This window comes from Saccopteryx bilineata, chromosome 5 (assembly GCF_036850765.1).
Source record: "Saccopteryx bilineata isolate mSacBil1 chromosome 5, mSacBil1_pri_phased_curated, whole genome shotgun sequence".
NCBI lineage: Eukaryota > Metazoa > Chordata > Mammalia > Chiroptera > Emballonuridae > Saccopteryx > Saccopteryx bilineata.
In genome coordinates this window covers 140,064,380-140,083,599 of record NC_089494.1, presented here as the reverse complement: position 1 = coordinate 140,083,599, position 19,220 = coordinate 140,064,380, and the positions used below count along the sequence as shown (strand labels likewise).

The window sequence follows — 19,220 nt, the reverse complement described above, 5'->3', positions numbered from 1 at the left end:
AGAGGCTGTGGAGAAAAAGGAACCCTCATTCACTGTTGGTGGGACTGTAAAGTAGTACAACCATTATGGAGGAAAGTATGGTGGTTCCTCAAAAAACTGCAAATAGAACTACCTTATGACCCAGCAATCCCTCTACTGGGTATATACCCCAAAACCTCAGAAACATTGATACGTGAAGACACATGTAGCCCCATGTTCATTGCAGCACTGTTCACAGTGGCCAAGACATGGAAACAACCAAAAAGCCCTTCAATAGAAGACTGGATAAAGAAGATGCGGCACATATACACTATGGAATACTACTCAGCCATAAGAAATGATGACATCAGATCATTTACAGCAAAATGGTGGGATCTTGATAACATTATAAGGAGTGAAATAAATCAGAAAAAAACAAGAACTACATGATTCCATACATTGGTGGAACATAAAAATGAGACTAAGAGACATGGACAAGAGTGTGGTGGTTACCAAGGGTGGGGGGGGAGGGAGGACATGGGAGGGAGGGAGGGAGGGAGAGAGTTAGGGGGAGGGGGAGGGGCACAGAGAACTAGATAGAGGGTGACGGAGGACAATCTGACTTTGGGCGAGGGGTTTGCAACATAATTTGATGACAAAATAACCTAGACATGTTTTCTTTGAATATATGTACCCTGGATTATTAATGTCATCCCATTACCATTAATAAAAATTTATTAAAAAAAAAAAGCCTTACAAGGTGTGTGTATGTATATTGATAACAAAAAATGACATGTGGAAACTGCTAAGTGTTCTAATTTAAATTAGACTTTATTAAATGAAGGATGTTACTAAAAAACTAGAATAAATAACATGCTATAGAAAGAAGAAATGGTATAATAAAAATATTTGATTAATCCAATAGAGGCAAGAAGCAAGAGGAAAAGGTACATACAACTTGTGGAACAAGTAAAAAAATGCAATTGGATTACACATTCTAATTAGAAGACAAAGATTACCAGACTGCATTTTAAAAAAACTATCTGCTGCTACAAGAGATAAAAACTAAAAAATATAAACACTAGGGTTGAGAGTAAAGGGAGGACAAAGACTTAGTACACAAACACTAACCAAACATAATTGGTACAGCTACATTAATATCATATAATATAAACTTTAAGAAAAGCAGCTTTCTCAGAGATAACAAAAGGCATTCCATAATGACAGAAGGCTCAACCCACCACAAAGATAGAATGATTCCAAATTTATGTCCCCCTAACAAACTAACTTCAAAATATATGACAAAAAATTAACAGCAGCAAGGGATATATAAATCTACAACCATAACACCAGGTTACATCACCTCTCAGGAACTGAGAAGTTCCAGGTAAGAAATCAGTAAGGATACAGATGATCTGAGAAACGTGCTCAGTAAACCTGATCCAATCCCTGTGCTGGAGCTCCCAATAATGACAGAATACATATTCTCTTCAAATGGGCACGAGACATGATGAAAATCAACCATATGCTATACAATAAACATCTCCATTAATTTCAGTCCATTAAAACTATTAGAGATGTTTACTGATAATGCGGAATTATGGTAGAAATCAATTTTTTAAAAAGATAACAGAGTCTCAAAATGTTTGAAAATTAAAAATAGACATCTAAATAACTCACAGGTTAAAGGAAAAATCACAACAGAAATTAGAAAACAAGAAATACTGAAAAATCAGTGATCTAAGCAATTAAAAATGATCAAAGGCAATAAAAAATGATATAAGAGCAGAAATAAATACAATATATTTGAGCCTTGAACCTAACTTTATTTTTATATAAAAGTATTTTTGGCGGTTTTAATAATACACTGATTTTTCAGGAATACATATACCATGTAAACTAAGAAAAAAGTGTAGTTTTTATCTAGAATTTTACCAAAAATCATACATTTAAGAAAAATCACATCACCAACAGCAAAACTATTTATGGTACATGAAGTTATTATATTGCTAGTGACTGTATATACTGGTGCAAACATCTACTTCACATATTAAAATATTTATTTTATTATAATTTTCCTTTTATTTCTTTTCTGACAATCATAGGCTACATTTTACATTGAATATCTATCAAGTTATATGTGTAGATGTTTAGAGATGTTACATCATCTATGAATTTCATTTCAAAGTAATAAAAAAGAAATCATAAAGTATTTTTTTATATGAAGAGAATATTGGGTCTAACAAGAGATTGAGACCACTGGATTTAATAATTTTTAAGGCCCTCTCAGTCTTAACACTTTAAGATTTTTAAGTTCCATTATTATTATTATTATCATTTTGTGACAGAGTCAGAGACAGACAAGAAGGGAGAGATGAGAAGCATCAATTCTTCATTGCGGCACCTCAGTTGTTCATTGATTCCTTTTTCATGTGCTTTGACGGGGGGGGGGGGGCTATAGCAGACCGAGTGACCCCTTGCTCAAACCAGCGACCTTGAGCTCAAGCTGGTGACCTTGGGGTTTCAAACCCTTGTCCTCTGTGTCCCAGTCCAATGCTCTATCCATTGCGCCACCACCTGGTCAGTACCCATTATTCTAACATAGCTTTGATATATTTTACAAGTAGTGTGGTGCAGGCACTATGTCTGGAACAGTATCTCATTTAAATCAAATAATGCTGAAAAACAGATGACACTGTTATTGTTTAGAAAAGGAAGAAATTCAGATAAGTAAAGTAATTTGTCTGGCTTTACATATCTAGAAACTAAAGAGTTGTTTTGACTTCCAAATTCATGTTCTTTTCACTGTTATCTCCAAGAAATGGTAAACATATATAGTCCAGTGGCTGCCCCCCATTTCTTGTGGTTTCAGTTACCTGTAAATAACTGAGCCCCCAAAATATTAAATAGAAAAACCCAGAAATAAACACTAAGTTTTAAATTGCTCATTGTTTGAGTTGTAGTGTGAGGAAATCTGTCGCTATCCCACTCCATCCTGCCTGGGACCTGAATCATTCCTTAGTCCAGCATCTAGCCACCTCAATGCTCTTTGCCCTCATCAGTCACTTAGTAGTCAGACTTGATTATCCAATTAGCTGTCACAGCTGTGTTTGTGCCCAAAGTGCTATTTTACTTAACCATTTGAGTAGTGAGTTCTCTTCATGCTCGCTGACCCCCTGGGAGTGTTCTTTTTCAATTAATAAAATTAGATCCAGTTACAATTTTATTAACTTAAAATCATGTTTGTTTGATACCAATTTATGGAAACAAGAAGAACACACATTTGCCTTTTTTAAATGTTGCCTTACACATTTTTAAAATAAAAATTTTTGTTACAATCATACTCTGGATGGTCAGGAGGCACGAGGACGTAAATGAACATTCATACCACTCAAAGGGTTAATGATAGCCCCAAAAGGCTAGGTAGTGACACTGGCAATTTGGATGTGCCAAGGCGAAGCTGAAGTGTTTCCTCTAAGTGAAATGGTGAACACTCTCAACTTAAGAAAAAAAAATCATTTGCTGAGGTTGCTAAGAGTTGTGGAAAGAACAAATCTCCTATCCATGAAATCGTGACAAAGGAAAGAGAAATTCGTGCTAGTTCTGCTGTCATACCTCAAACTCTAAAAGTTACTGCCACACTGTGACTTGATAAGGTAAGATGGAAAAGGCATTACATTTGTGGATGGAACCCATGAAAATAAGTTCGATGGGTGGCAAGGTGTTGTACTAGAAACCAGTGAGCTAACAGAAAGCTTTCATCAGGGATCCCCTAAAACAAACAACAGCAAGCCATTCACTGCAAGTAAGGGACATGCGAATTCAGGAACAGGTTTGAACTGATAGATACAAAAGTTCCCAGAGAGGCTGTATGCTGATGAGGACGCTGCTGTCCCATTTCCCATAAAGCTGGAGAAGTCACACCTCCAACTGCTTGGGGTCTTGGCAGGCATCTTCCACAGGGAAGTGCAGACTACTGTGTTAGTTTAGATAGGTAGTTTAAGATCATTTGTGTATAAAAGGGAGGTGAGGCCAGTGTAAACAATTATAAGAGATCAGAACATATAAATAGAGTAGGTAATTTTTTTAAGTCAGGACCAATGAAGGCAGTTATAAATGGATCACACTTAGAAATATATTAGAGTAAGTTTCAAGCCATGCGAAGTTCACCAAAACAATTTTTATTTCCAGTGTTTAATTGGGTATGCACACAGGCATGACACGGGTTTGGATTCATCAAGTCCTCATGCAGAATTATATTCTTCTCCATAAAGAAGCCAGTTCCATCCAGGTCACTATCTACACACCTATGTTACAACATTTATATCAAATCTGGTATCTGAAGAAAAGATACACATATAATATGTTCATTTAAGTTACGTATTTTACAGAAAGATTAAAAATTCAAGTCACACAAAACTCAAAAACTGTATTAAAAGTTTGAATATAAAACTCAGAGATCCACTTGGAATGACTAAAGGATGGAAGTTCTTTATCCACCTGTGTTAAAACTGGTAAATGTAGTGAAACTTGTTACCCATAAAATGCATTCTCTTATTCAATGTAAGTTATCTAATTTTAACAATATGGCACCCTAAAAACCAAATGGATTTTTATGATGAGGCACTTTCGTTAGTGATGGAACCAAAAGAACGGACCTGCTGCACACTAATTAATGCCAGCTTTTCTTCAGTAATCTTGGGTATACACTATGTAGTAAGCTGCAACAAATACCTTACTCATTTGTATACAACTATCCAATATATTTTTAAATATATATATATGTTCTTCTGGCTGTAGTGATGCACTGTAAAGCTATTCCACAGTGCAAAATGATAAAAACAGCCCAAATAAGGGCTGCATAACAACAATTCTGGTACAAGAGAGTATTTACAGATTACTGGACCGTGTAACAGTCGCTTTTTATTTGCTATAGTGGACATACCCCCAGTTTAAAGACAGGGATGGAGCTGTGCTTTATTGCCTGGGGACTCGGACAGTTTACGAGGTTGAACATCAGCTGCAGAACAAGCAGTTTGGCTCATGTTCTGGAAGCTTCCTCCATTTATTTGGTCAGGTGACTGTGGTGGTATAGAAACAAGGGGTCTGTTAGTTGAAACCAAGGTACTGGGAGAACCGCCTACTTCGGACTGAGAAGATATAGGTATGCCCGTCGTGGAAATGTCTAGTGTGTGCGAACTGTCTGGGTGGGAGTCCCCTGGGTCCCCTCTGCTAAGGTCGGGTGTACTGGTGCGTAAGCGTTCCCTTGCAAGCCAGTCTGAGATGGACAGGTCCTGGGCTGAGCATTTGGGCTTCAACCGAGTCACTGCTGAAAGTTCACACTCTCTCTCGCCACTCTGCTCCTGTGCTTTCCAAAAATTCAAAACACTGATTTCAGAAGCATCTCTGTGCCCTCCGAGCGTATGGCGACGTTTGATGTTTTTCCTCCTAGCAGTTTCAGCACTCATTTTTTGATTTCCTACTCCGAACATGTCATCTGCCGGGGCTCTAGGTCTTAGTTTTAACCGATCTGCTATTTTCGTTTTCCAAGTGGGTTCCTGTTTTTCTGATTCGCTCCTGGTTGGCGCCAGTAGACTCCCTGTTGATTTTCCCTTCTTCATAACATCAAATACTTTAGCGACGGAGGGTGTTTCCCTCTCATTTTTGGGCTCTCCTAGACTCCCACTGTCCGACTTGAACCTGGCGGACTTCTTCCTGGAGAGCGTGTCGCACTCGATCAGCTTGTGGGAGCTGAAGAGCTGTCGCCGGCCGTCCAGACTGGGGGTGAGGCTTCCCTCGGGGCAGCTCACTTCGCTCCCTTCTGAGCTCCTCCGGCTGGTCTTGGGGCCTTCCTGCAGCCTTCCCCGGAGGAGCCTCTCGGAGGCCAGGGCGGCAGGGAAGACGGGGAAGTCGTTCTCGCTGTCCGTCTCCACCGGCCGGCCCTCACTGACCAGCTCGCTGCGCTCGTCGTCCGCGTCGTCCCCCTTGCTCTCCGCCACCGACTGCACCTCGGGGCTCAGGCGGCTGGAGTCCAGGCTGGTCAGGTACGTAGCGGACGACGTGGTTGAATAGTCCGAAGTGATGGTGCTGACCTGGGCCAAGAAGTCGCCATGTCTGGTCTCCGGGCTGGTGGATTTCCTGGCGGAGAGCCTTGCCAGCGAGGCCTGGGAAGACGTGCTAAGCAGAGTACCTGAGTCCGACCCCGTCTCCTCAGAGTGGGGGGCCTTCTGTGTGGCCAGCGGCCTGGGGCTCTGCTTTAGGACCGCCAGGCGGCAGCTCAGGGTCGGGGACTTCCGCTTTGAGCAGTGCGGAGGCGAAGGCTCCTCGGATGGCACACTGTCTTTCTGGAGCGCTGTCTTGTGATCCCTGGATGCGCTGCTCTCCTTCTTGGCATTGCTTTCTTTGGACATGCCAAGCCTTTGTTTTCTGCCTGATGTCTCACCCTCTTTTTTGGATTCTTCTTTAGCATCGTTGTGACACCGTTCTGCATTTTCTTTCTTAAAATACACGTTTTCCAGTTCATCTTCTGAGCTGCTAGGTTGTGGTTTTTCTTTTGGTTTTTTCCTCTTGCGACTAGCGGCCGCAAAGATGGAAGAGACGAGCAGTTCCCTGCTATACTGATCTTTTCCGGATCCCCAAGAACCCTGGGGGGCGATCAGAAAGGAGACTTTGAACATAAGAACTCAATCAAGTTCATTTTCTGAGAGTCCCCTGCCCCATTACTTCTCACTGAATTGCCCTACTGAAGCTCTACAAGCACTAACAACATGTAATTAGGTTTCTTATCTTCCTTTTAAGATAAATTTTTACTTATTTATCTATAAAGATAATTTAAGATACATTTTACTTTTTATTTAACTAGCCCGTTTCATGTCCAGTAGTATTTATTGCCAAGTCATACCAGTGTTACTTAACTCCCAGTCACAGCTCACAGACATCTACCTTTGAAATCAGAAGTATTCCGCCCTCTCAGAAGCTGCCCCCCACCCCCATTCCTGTCACTGTCCCTGTACCCGCAGACCTCCTTGCTTCTGCTGGGCTCAGACATTCTTCAGGCTCTTTCAGTGTAAGAGGTAATAATTCCAACTAGCTGAATATAGTATTCTGAAATAGGTTAGTAAAATCTTATGACTGACTTTAACTTTTAATTATAAACAGCATATAATACAGACACTATTATATGATCAGTTCATTAAGATAAGGGAACTCTTGGGTCTTCCACTAGTTCAGCCAGGCTGGACTTCAGGTACTTGCCTTAGGTTGGTAATGTCTTCATGACTCTCAAGGTAACAACAAAATCAAAAAGTTCATAAGATCAGTGAAAGATCTTGAGTCCTTACCAAAGAAACACTGTCTGTTATTTGTAAAGTTGTGGTAGAGATTACTTATGTATAACAGGTTCTTGACGACAACTATTCAATTAATTTGCTCATAATGCCTATGTCCTAAGTAAATAGTGGTGGTAAGGGTCAATGAATACTTGAAGCATGCTGAGTGACAGAAAGTGTATTTCTCTACTGTCACAGAAATCTCAGACAAGCCAAACTACTATACTGAAGTCTCTGAAAAATAAAGTAAAAATTTAGGCTGTTGTATTAAAAAGAATTCACCAAAATGAAATCAGAGATTAACAGAACTTTGTTTTGGGTAATTTATAAAAAGTTTTGTAATTATCCTATACATTTCTAATGGTTATTCACATTTTAACACATTCTGCTAAAGATCGTGGGGGGAGGATAATGGTTGTGACGAGGCTCTGAATTAGTAGACCTGACCGTTCTTCCTGCAGCTTCCTGTGCATGACACTGAGCAAGTGGTTCACATTTAAACATCTCAATTTCATTATTTATTTAAGTGAGAGTAAAATAGATTATATTTTCTTTAAGATTTACTAGGATTCTCTTTAAAACTCTATGATTCTGTTATCAAATATTGTTGGGGCAAATGACTATTTTACAATTGAGAAAATGTTACAGAGTTATGCCATTTGGATATCCATTATTTTACAGGCATGATATAAACACTATGATGATTAAGATAAAGAGATGACTATCACAACAGGTGAAGAAATATGCATTTAATAAGAGGAATGGTGGGAATTTCAGAGAGGTCTGAAATCTAAAATAAAAATCATATATATCAGCAAAAAATAAATTAAAAAAAAGGGGAGTAGTTATCTTTGATTGCATCCTGTATAGCAAATAAAAAATAAACAAATAACATTATTGGGACAATTGGGAAAGTATTTAGGGGTAAGTGCTATCATGTCTATTAATTAACTTTCAAATAATTCAAAAAAATTAAGATTTATCAACTGATGAGTCTAGAATAAAAGGTTTAGGTGCTAACTATTCTTCTAGTAAGTTTTCTGGAGATTTGTAATTATCCAAAATACAAACCTGGAGCAAAAAGATGGTGAAAATAACAATATTACATGACAATGAATAATATGATATATTTAAAACACTTTGCAACATTTTCTGCAAGAAGTATAATTTAATCATATACTGCCCCTTTATTATATATATTTAAACATGATAGGTAATTAACTCATGTCTCATTTCCAAATAGAAAAACGTGTTAAGAAATTTATTGACAATTCTAGTTGCTACTATCTTAGCAAAACAAAGTTTGGATAAACTGAATTAATAAAATACTATTTAAGAAGAAAACTTTCTAAAAATAACAAAAAAATGTGTAATTTGGTGGTGTTGTCAATGAAACCCAAATTATGTTAAAATATTGATGATAAAAAAATTAGTGATTTTGCTGAATTGAAATTTTTTTCTATAAAATATATAATAATAAAATGTCTAGATTACTACTGAAATATTTACAGATACAATAATATGAGTTTGGGATTTGCCTCAAAGTAGTCCTGGGAGGAGCAATGTGGGGGGCGTGCAGAGGAGACAAACTTGGCTGTGAGTTAATTGCTGAGAACAGATAATGGGGGAATGGGGACTCATCTTCCTAATTCTCTCTACTTTTGTATGTTAGAAATTTTTCACATTGAAGAATAAAAAAATAAAGCCTACTTCTTTGCATTCTGCTACACTATGCTGAGGGAAACCTAACATGCCAACTCACAATCCCGTATTCTCCTATCATATTCTACTCTAAGAACTCATTCTTCCTTTTATGAGGCCCTGCTGGTCTGCGTCATCAGACAGAGACAGGGATGCATTTGTATACTGATCATAACAGTCAGCCAAAAATCAACTCCCTCCTAAGATATTTCATAATTGGACAAACAATTTACCTTAGATTTTGTTGAGTCACTAGTAGCTGAATCTGTGAGAAATTAAATAAAATATGGTCAGCATGAGTCAATCTTCACCTCTTTCAGCAAACAATGCAAAACTTATGGAAAAGACGGGCACAGAACAAATGGGAAAGCAGAACTCAAAACCATTGAACACAGTGGGTAGTCAGAGCTCACAAAGATGCAAGCCGCACCACAGAAAGCCACCGCCATGAAAGGATGCTGTGAATTGTAGGCAGAACCAGCTCAATGATAGGAATGGCAAAGGAGCCCTGTACTAAACAAGAACAGAAATACTAGTGTTTGTTAAATTTTCTAAATAGTGGATCCAGCCATAAAGAAGCTTGAAGACCTTTTTAAGAATTGTGCTGTGTACCACATCCTGTATCTGAAACTGATACAAAATGCAGAACTTTTAAAGTTCTTAGCTGCCCTAGCTACAAATTGAGACAATTGTACTTGGTGTATTTAGGTTGATTTTTGTCAGACTATCAGGCTTCAATTTTATAAGCACATACTATATATATGTGTATGGAGGCAAAGGAGGCATCAGGATAACCCTGCTTCCAGGCCACTTCGGTTTTATATTAAATAATGCTGATCTTTGTGCTTTAGACCCTGACTTCGTATCTGTGTAAGTCAGGGATCTTTTTGACTAGTTTGTTTAAAATGCTACCAGTTTTGCAATTATCTATTAACAAATGCTATTATGAAAATGGAAAAATGGAGACCATAATTTTACTGTCTGGCAAAAACTCAGATTATACAATTATAAAGAGGGTAGGAAGGGGCTAGCGATCACACCAATTTTGAAATTTTATGTTTTGACTTTAGGGAAACCGATTTTCAAAATTAATGAGCCAAGCCCCGTGCCACGCCCCTTTTAACACATAGCTAAATGCTTTATGACTTTAAGAACTGGTAGACCATACCATGCTATTTCTCCTCACGGTCTGCTTCAGAAATAACAAGAAACAGCAGAAAAACTTTTAAGAAAGTAGTATTGATCTGTTTACAAGAATCGTAAGAGAAAACTGACACCACAGATCAACAATGTTGGCATTTACAAGAATCGGGGGTTTCTGCAGACAAGGCAGCTACAGTGTGGACAGCAATCCTCCTTCTTCCTACAGTTCCAGCTGTCCATCAGGGACACCACAGAATCCACTAGCGACATTACCGTGTGATAGACTCCTCCCACTTCGCCTGTGCAACATCAGTATAGATTTGCCTGTGTCAGTAAGTGCTGAGAAAACCCTTTAGGACTAGAACAAGAACTAGAGACAAAGGGAGAACATTGTGTAAAACAACATGCTAGGTTAGTGCAACAGTTCAGCAGGAGAAAATCTTCATCAAGAGAGCCTACAAGAACTAATACTTAACCAATCATTAGGTGGCAAGAGAAAATAGAAGAAAATGTCACAATAGATTCACTTTTACTATGACATCTCTAGTCACAAGTAATATACGGTATTTCTGAAAATGGTGTCCATTAGCAGTTGAACATATTTTACTTGCTGCATTTAAATAGAACGCCTAGCTCGAGAACAAGCATGACTTATACAGCCTGGCCCACACTTTCTGCCATCACAGCAACCACATATCCAGCAGCATGTCTCTGTTTTACCTTGTGATGACTATTACATGGAAACTGTGAATTAAAAAAAAAGAACGAAACAGTGGTTTGCATGCTCATTTCCCTATTTCCATTCTGACAAGCATTCCAAGTCCATGCACTGCCAATGGCGTTACAGTCACTGGAAGATCATTAAGACCAATCAGGAAAGGGAGATTCAGTTTCTTATTAGAAAGGAAAGGGAAGAGGAGAAAAGGGAAAAAACCATAGTGAGTTGTTACTTATGATTGATTCGCTCTTTCACGTTATAACAATTTAGCTTTTCACCTAGAGATTGATGCTGCCCAGGCAAGAGTTACCTGATACATCTCCCGGGGACACGCCTGTCCTCCCAATGTTGGTGAGTAAATGGTCTATGTTTGGCACAGGCTGGGAGTCCACTGTGTTTTCCTCCTGCACTGTTGTCTACGGTTAATAAACAAAGATCTTTCCATCATCTCTTCAAAGATACTTTCTTTACAATTCAAGCAACATTTAGTAAAAGACACATTAGTGAATGGAGCACACGGGCTTAATTTTCTTTACCTTCTTTACATGTAACTCACTACAAAATGGGCGTCATATGTGCATTTTCTTTAGATTACAAGCTGAGGAGCTCTAGAGCCGCTCCGGGTGAAGCGGGCATGGGCAGACAGAGCAGGAAGTGGACACTGGAGTCGCGCCAGAGCTCGTGTCCCACATGAAAACATCAGAGCACAGATGCTGACGAACAATACTTACAAGAGGTTCTTCAGCACCTTCTTCTGTGAAAAACCAGTCATGCTAAAATTTAAAATAAAAAAGGTGAAAAGAGAAATCCAATAACCCCCTAATCATATCTATATTTTGAAGGATAATACACAGAAAAAAAATACTATAGCCATATTCTGTCCTATCAGCTGCTCATGAAAACAGAAGTCTGTTGCTGGGCGAAGCCTGGACTTACGTGCTGAATAAGTGTCTCCACGATCTTGTACTGGTCCGGCATGTGTGTCACCATGTGGGTCATATTATCTTCAGATGTTCTCACAAGAGTTGGACCAAAAACTATTGCTAGGTTTCTTGGTTCCATCTGAAATAAAGGACAATATTGAAAATATCACAATTTTTCATAAGAAAATAGGTTTCATAAGAAAATAGGTTTCCATGCCATTGCATGTTTGGCATTTTGTTTCTGACAGCTTCTTTTGGTGAAAAAGAATTCAAAGAATGGTTGATTGATGTGTGTAAAAAAATGTGTCCTAGTTAGGATATCCATATGCTAATCTCTATATAACTTTTCCCTGTTTTAATGACAATGCACAATGCTTAATTGGCATTTCTTCCTTTCAAGGAATCTCTGATAGAAAGCAATTGATGTGTTTCAAAATCAGTCATATTGGAGCTAGATTAATGGACAAAGATATTAATATTAAAGGGAATAAACTCAGCAAAGAATGCGGAAACCTTCTCCCCTCAAAAAACTAAAAAAGTAGAAAAGTGCTTAAAGATACATAAAAATTTACAAATTTGCCCCACTAGTATAATAAAATCTCTACTTTGTGAAAATGAAATGTCTAGAAGTATTCCTTCTGAATCAAATTTTACTCCAACTAGTGTTCTGAAGTTCTTTGTTTATCCTTGGGCCAATGGGAATGCCTCTTATTGCATGCAATCTATTACAAAAGTCTATGTGAGTCTGCACTTCAACAATTTTGGAGTGTTGGGACTTGGTCATTTGTCCTTTCTCCAGGCCTTTGTTTCCAAAGCAATTATCTTCCCTTCCCATATGGACTATTTGAAGGGGCTAGAGGCCCTCATGAGTTGTCCACTACCCAGTGGGGCAGTGTGACAGAGGAGCCACTCAGGAAGGTGGCTGGCTTGTCACGCCCTTTCAAAAAAAGGTGAGCAACAGCCCCTTCCCTTTCACAAAGATGGGCCCTTGCCTCACAAAGCGGAAGCTGTTCTCTCGAAAGAAGGCTTGTGTTTCTTCTACCCTCGAATGTTGCCCATGATCCCTGTGGACTCCATCCTGTTGGTGATGCTGCATGTGTGTTGCCATATTTCTTTCTTGTAAAGTTATACAGTTATTGAATGCGTGGATCTTTTGTTTTCTTTTGTTATATCTTACAGTGTCTGCTGTAATCCTTTGAATTTAGGATTTGATAAAACTGTTAAATAACTTTAACCAACCCTGAAAATATACCAAGAAGTTAAAAATGACCACTGAACTCAAAAACCATACTGAAAAAAGAACTGCTGTTTAGGGACCCACCACACACTATGCTATTTTGTGAGAGGCATGCACACACACACCTTTCAGATATGGGACAGAGTGGAAAACCCACCACTCTTTTCTAATTCTGAAGCAATAGTTCTGTATCTACCATAACACATGCCTTACACCATGCTTACTGCAGAGAAATAAGGGGAAGTTGTGATTCAAGTCAATATTTCCACAGAAAGGTGACTTAGTGGACAGAAAATATGACTGCAGGAAGGATTTACTTAAACTGGGTACAAAAGACAAGTTTCTCATTTTTCCTCTAGAAGGTGGAGTCATCTCATCCTTCTGTCAAAAACCATTAGTCCAGGATGTAAAAGTCTTAAGTAAAATTTTTACTAGACTCTTACAATATTTATGACTTCATTTACATTTTTAGACTAACCATAACGTGCGTTATCTTTATTATATGCGGCTTAAGTGTCTGTCGCCGATAGCTTATTGGTTGCTTGCATAACTGTACTAGCCAATGGGGTGAAGTTGCCATGGCATTCAAATAGTTCCGCCTTCTGGCATGCCACCTCACAAATTGAGGTTAAAGATTGGAGCAATTATTATGCTGTTAAGAAATCTTAACACCAGAAGGGGTCTTTGCAATGGTCTTTGCAAGACTAGAGGTTCTCCAATTGAAAAATAATGTCATAATAGCTAAGTCTTTGACTGGCTCCTCTAAAGGTGAAATACATGTCATTCCAAGAATTGATTTGGCTCCATCTCAAACAGGGTTGCCGTTTCAATTGAGACGTAGACAATTTCCTGTAAAACTTGCCTTTGCTATGACCATCAATAAGTCTCAGGGCCAAACGCTTAAGTGTGTTGGCATTTTTTTACCTGAGCCTGCATTTGGACATGGTCAACTTTATGTTGCCTGTTCAAGAGTTCGTGAAAGAACGGACGTAAAATTAAAAATAATTGATGGTCTTCTGCAAGGCAAGCTTAAAAATGATGGAAAGATCTACATAAGAAATGTGTACAAAGAGATCTTTGACATGTGAATGAACATTTTATTATTTAAATCACCTTTATTTATTGAGCTAGCAGTGGCTCTTAAGAAATGTACCGCCAGTGGTTTCCTTCATTGCACACTCTACTTTAAGCAATTAAGCAAGTAGAAGGGGGAAACCCCGTGGGGCAGTCAGCAAAGGGGCGTCCTCGCCGCCTGCCCTGGGTAATTCAGTTTGAATTAGCAGACACCTTTGCACAAATCATTTTAATTACAATTTATAATATCTAGAACAGCGGTCATTTCGTATGACCGCCGGGCTTTCTAGTTATTTTATATATACAGTAATGTTTATTATGTAAGAATATAGTTTTAGCTCATTTCCATATACAACTAATAACATAAGTAGTTCACTGTTTATTCATTAATTACTTAAAACAAATTCTGTATTTTTTGAAAGATGGTCCACAATGTGTGGTCAAATTAGTCTGGGAAATGAAATGTCTCATATCTTTTACATCTTTATTCAAGACTCGCAGTGTTAATTAATATATCAAAGATTCTAAAAAATGTCTGTAGTAATCAGTTAAATTTTGTTTAATTCTGTGCTTTCTAAACTAATTAGACCATCAAACACTATTTTCCCAGTGACTCCAACTAACATCCAGCAAAACTGATGAATGATACATTGGGAAATGCTGAAATAATTAGAAAATATTTCAACTATAATTGCACGAGACCTCTTTGAATGCTACTGTATAAACTTCTGAAAGCGGTACAATAACCTAATACAGGCTTTCTTTTCTTTCTCTCTCTCTTTACAGACCTACCACCTGAGGAAATTGAGTGTCTAAAAGAAATTATAACGCTGCTTGTAATCGTCTCAGTTTCTAGGTTATAGGGGTTAGCACTGTTCTCAGAGCCCAGCCTCACTCCAGATGTGAGCAGCTATCTTCCAGAAGATGCAGATCCAAGGCACTGACCTGAACGAAAGCTTCTTCTCTACCTGAAGTAGGTACTGCCCTTAGGAAAATGAGTGACAGGAGTATTCCAGTGCTTGTGGCATTTTGGGTCTTTTTCTTCTCCAGAAACCAAAATGCCTATGTTTAAGTATTTTAAGAAGTAATGTCTAAGCATCAGAAAATAACAGTGGCCACTCCAGTGATACAATGGATTGAGGCAGCCATCACCAATGAGTGAGGTAGATGGTGAAAAGTTAAGACTATAATGTATCAAACAAAATGTGTGGACCTATTTGGATATTCATTTAAAGATTTAAAGAAATGTCTTCACAGTTCTTTGTGTAAATCAACATCCAAACAAGGTCCACATATCAATCAGGAAAAACTGAACATGAACTTAGTATTAGATAATATTAAGGAATCACAAATTTGGATATGCTTAACAATGGTAATATACTGGTATTATAAACAACAAAAAAATCTTATCTGCTTAAAACAAAACAAAACAGAAAATGTCTGTTATTTTTCACTGTACACCACTTAGTACATTTTGACTGCTATATCATGTAGATGTTGCTTACTCAAATTACTGATATACAGTTGAAAATTAAAAGAAGTCAAATGTCTGGGTTTTTTTTTCATTTTTCTTGCTGGATAAATGAAAACAAATGTCTTTTGAAAATGGTGGCAATTGGTATTTTGGGATCTTTTGCTTTTAAGAGTGATCTTTGAGGGACTGGTCAGCCAATACGATGTATGTTCAAGATTTCGTTGAATTATAACCTTGTTTTTGTTTAGTTGGCATGAAGCAATGAGACCTACCACTTTCTTCCCCTAAAGCCCCTGGAAGTATGTCACTGCAATGTGCCCTTGACATACCTTGTTTTTTTCTGAGTTTTCTGCCACTGTCTTCAGATGAGCCGAAAGAAACTTAAGTGTTTCATAATGATGTTCAGGCAAATCGTGAATCTGAAACATATTATTTTCATGATGGATTTAGATACTGAGTTTTAGATATACCTCCAGAAATACAAAATAATACCTACTAGTCTTTTTAACGTTTTCAGACGATCTAGAGGATCTTCTTTACGATTGGCTTCAATAAAATCGGCATATTTATCTGACAACAATAAGAACAATAAGGCAAATTTATCTTAAATTGCTCAGGTGAACTGTAATCTAGTTTGCCTTTAACGTTTAATTTCAAACCACAAGTTAAAAAATGTAGGGAAGACCTCAAATCACCTTTGAGATGTATGTCTCTGAAATTGCTGTAGTTTTTAATGATCCTCTAACTCTTATTCTTACCATCAAATAAAATTTTCCTCTAAGATGTTAGTTCTCTGAGGGGATCACCCTATATTTATACACTTGTGCATTCTTCTCTCTCCCACCAACACAAAATTAGTACAGTGTCTTATAGAAGTCAAATATTTGGCTTGAAAAAATATTTTTCTACTTACTGTATCTAATTAGGTCTGAAGACTTCTGACTGAAAATAATATTACCACTTTAACTTGACTGCAAACTTGGATGAATAAGATGATATATATTTTACTGAGCCTAAACAATTTTTTTAAACTCTATACTTCATTAATATTTATCAGGAGGGAAAAAATCCAAATGGTAAAAATATAGCACATAATTATGCCTTATATATAAATAAGAACTAAAAAAAATCTCCTGTTTCCTTTGACAAAAGTGTTTTCTCTTGCTTCAGTTTCATATTCTACGGTTTTCCAACAATGTAATCTTTAACTGTTTCTTCTGGTTTCTTTTGTGGGTGTTAACTCACCATTTGTGAAGAGAGGTTCAGGAAGTTTTCTGAAGAAGGACTTTAGTAAACTGCTTATCACATTCAAATCTCGCCATTTCTAGGTGTGCAAAATAGAAATACAGTAGTCTGTAGTCAATACCACAAAAGGAAAAAACACCGATCATTTATCCATGTAAAAAGATACAACTTACATCATCTTGTATGTCAATATCAGCCATTCCCTTGTTGAGCTCTTCCTGCATACTTGATATGGCTGCATTATTTCCAGGGACTCTATAAATACCTGTATATTCAAGACCTCTTTCTTCAACTAATTTGCAACATATGTCAACTATTAATGGAATATACTGCAAAACAAGAAATAAACATTTTATTTAACATAGTACTGATGTTTATAGTTAGTAGATTTATACCATAGCTAAAAGGTCCCTTTCATCCAAAAGGAAATATATAAGCTACTGCTTTTTGACAGAGAAAATAATGTATCGATACTGCAGAATTGGGAACTGATAAAACCAGAGCGAGAGTTGTGACAGTGGGAAGAGAAAATAAGTAAAGACAGACAGGGAAGGGTCTACAGGGAGATAACAGGAAACAAGAGTGAGCAAGAATGTGGGAACAGCTCAGCTGAATAAAGAGAAACAAAGTCAGAAGAAAAAGGAAGGGGAGAATAACAGCAATCAGCTCATGATATGAGCTCTATCTAACATGGGTGTTGTAAACACACACACAGTTACATCTATTATACTCTCTTAATCAGGTCCTCGTTCTCATCCTTCCTTTACAATGCTAAAAGCAGAAGATACACATGATTTGAAAATAAATTCTTACTGACCATTTCAGATACATTCCTAATGGCTGAATAATTATTCTATTTCAGAGTCAACACATTACAAAAAAGCTTTACAGATAAAATTACTCAACACATCCTTCCTTCTTTCCAGGTCAGAAATGCTTAGGGAAACTAAGGCACCTATGAAGAGGAAAATTCTCAATAAATCCACAGGTGCTGTCGTCTGAGCAGCTGTGTACACGGGTCCCAAAGACTATGACCAAATTCCAGAAACCCATTCAGCTGGTGCTCCCTACCCGGTTTGTATGAGCTGGGGGGCAGTCATCCAGCCTGACCCCGAACGTTCCTGTAGCAGCAGGCTTTTTCTCAAACGTCTTTCTCATAATACTTGGAATGCCTTTTCTCCATGTGCCTTTGTCTTTTGGGGGACTGGTATCGTCTTTTGATTGTTATTCAAAATAAAACAACATAAGAAAGAAAATATGAGTGTTTAAGTCATGACTTAAAAAATCCTTTATCAATATTTATATAAATCAGAGTCCTGTACTATACGTAATATAGCCTATACTTATAAAAATATTGTATTATATTCTCTTCCTAATATAACACTCCCTTTAACCTTTCATATCAGTTAGTTGCTATCAATTACCATTATGTTTCTTTACCTTTTTCAAATCTGTACCATAATTTTCTTTAAAACAGTCAAAAGGACACATAGTTAAATCTCTCCAAGAATGCCACCATCAGTACCTTTACTGAGAAGTCTCCGCTCTGACTCCTCCTTTGGAGAGTGTGGGCTTTGCGTCTTGGCCTCCGATTTGGCACCAAGAAGAGTCTGCCTGATGCTGAGGCTCTGGCGAGGTGTCTTTGGCAACTGTTCTGCTTTGCTGCTGCTAAAAGAAATGCACGTTTCTTAACAATTGTGTATTTTATATCCAAATTAACTTGTGGGCATGGTGGGACTCTCACCTCATCAGACTGTTATATTCTTTTATTCTTCGACTAATTAGATCCCTGTTGGTAACACCAGTGTCCTAGAGAATAAAGAGAAGGTAAAATTAGAAAGTCAATTTCAAACAAAAACAGGAATTCCTCTTTTTGAGGCTCTCTATTGCCCTACTTTGCTTATTCAGTAAAGACACTACACTTCACTCTCAGTGGTGTTGTAAACCTGTTCAACATCATCACCACCCACCATCACTGTGTGACAAATGTTCCCAGTGCCTCCCTCACTGTTTCCTCAGAATAGTGCAGCAAGTAGCAAGTGTTCACATTTATTCATCTGTCATTTTTCATTAATGACTAGGAAGCAGAGAGACACTTTATTCTCTAATACCAGAAAGAATAATCAGCGTTTCAAAATAATACCGTTGGATAAAAGATGAAAAACAAAACCTGCCAAAATTCATTAATAATTAACTTATAGAAGTAGTGAAATTAAGGGCCAATTAGTGTCAGAAGTGACAGATTATCAGAAGAGAAAAGCTCAAAACAGGCTTTTTTGTTTTGCATTTTTAACCGCAATAGGTTAACTTTTATAATATCCTGTATAGCAAACTTAGAGTTGACCATAAAGTGATAATTTTTTTCTACTGATTCCAATTATATATTGGCATATATCCTCAAAAAAGATTTTTTAGTTGT

At 37.6% G+C, this 19,220-nt stretch overlaps 1 protein-coding gene across 9 annotated transcripts in view; it reads right to left on the bottom strand.

Moving 5' to 3' along the window:
• Nucleotides 1–4,119: 4,119 nt before the first annotated feature.
• The window catches only part of ARHGAP21 (Rho GTPase activating protein 21), a 187,917-nt gene continuing 172,816 nt past the window's right edge, over nucleotides 4,120–19,220 (bottom strand). For 8 of the 9 annotated variants that reach the window (XM_066232789.1, XM_066232798.1, XM_066232797.1 and 5 more), the window contains 12 exons: nucleotides 18,546–18,610; nucleotides 18,327–18,469; nucleotides 17,873–18,015; nucleotides 16,975–17,130; nucleotides 16,802–16,880; nucleotides 16,053–16,126; nucleotides 15,886–15,975; nucleotides 11,785–11,910; nucleotides 11,580–11,621; nucleotides 11,159–11,264; nucleotides 9,221–9,252; nucleotides 4,120–6,602 (listed from right to left, as the gene is read on the bottom strand). In XM_066232789.1, the coding sequence (XP_066088886.1) occupies nucleotides 4,911–6,602; nucleotides 9,221–9,252; nucleotides 11,159–11,264; nucleotides 11,580–11,621; nucleotides 11,785–11,910; nucleotides 15,886–15,975; nucleotides 16,053–16,126; nucleotides 16,802–16,880; nucleotides 16,975–17,130; nucleotides 17,873–18,015; nucleotides 18,327–18,469; nucleotides 18,546–18,610 (2,748 nt within the window). In that variant the 3' untranslated portion in view covers nucleotides 4,120–4,910. The remainder of the gene's footprint in view (nucleotides 6,603–9,220; nucleotides 9,253–11,158; nucleotides 11,265–11,579; nucleotides 11,622–11,784; nucleotides 11,911–15,885; nucleotides 15,976–16,052; nucleotides 16,127–16,801; nucleotides 16,881–16,974; nucleotides 17,131–17,872; nucleotides 18,016–18,326; nucleotides 18,470–18,545; nucleotides 18,611–19,220) is intronic. The other variant, XM_066232796.1, reaches the window with a different exon arrangement.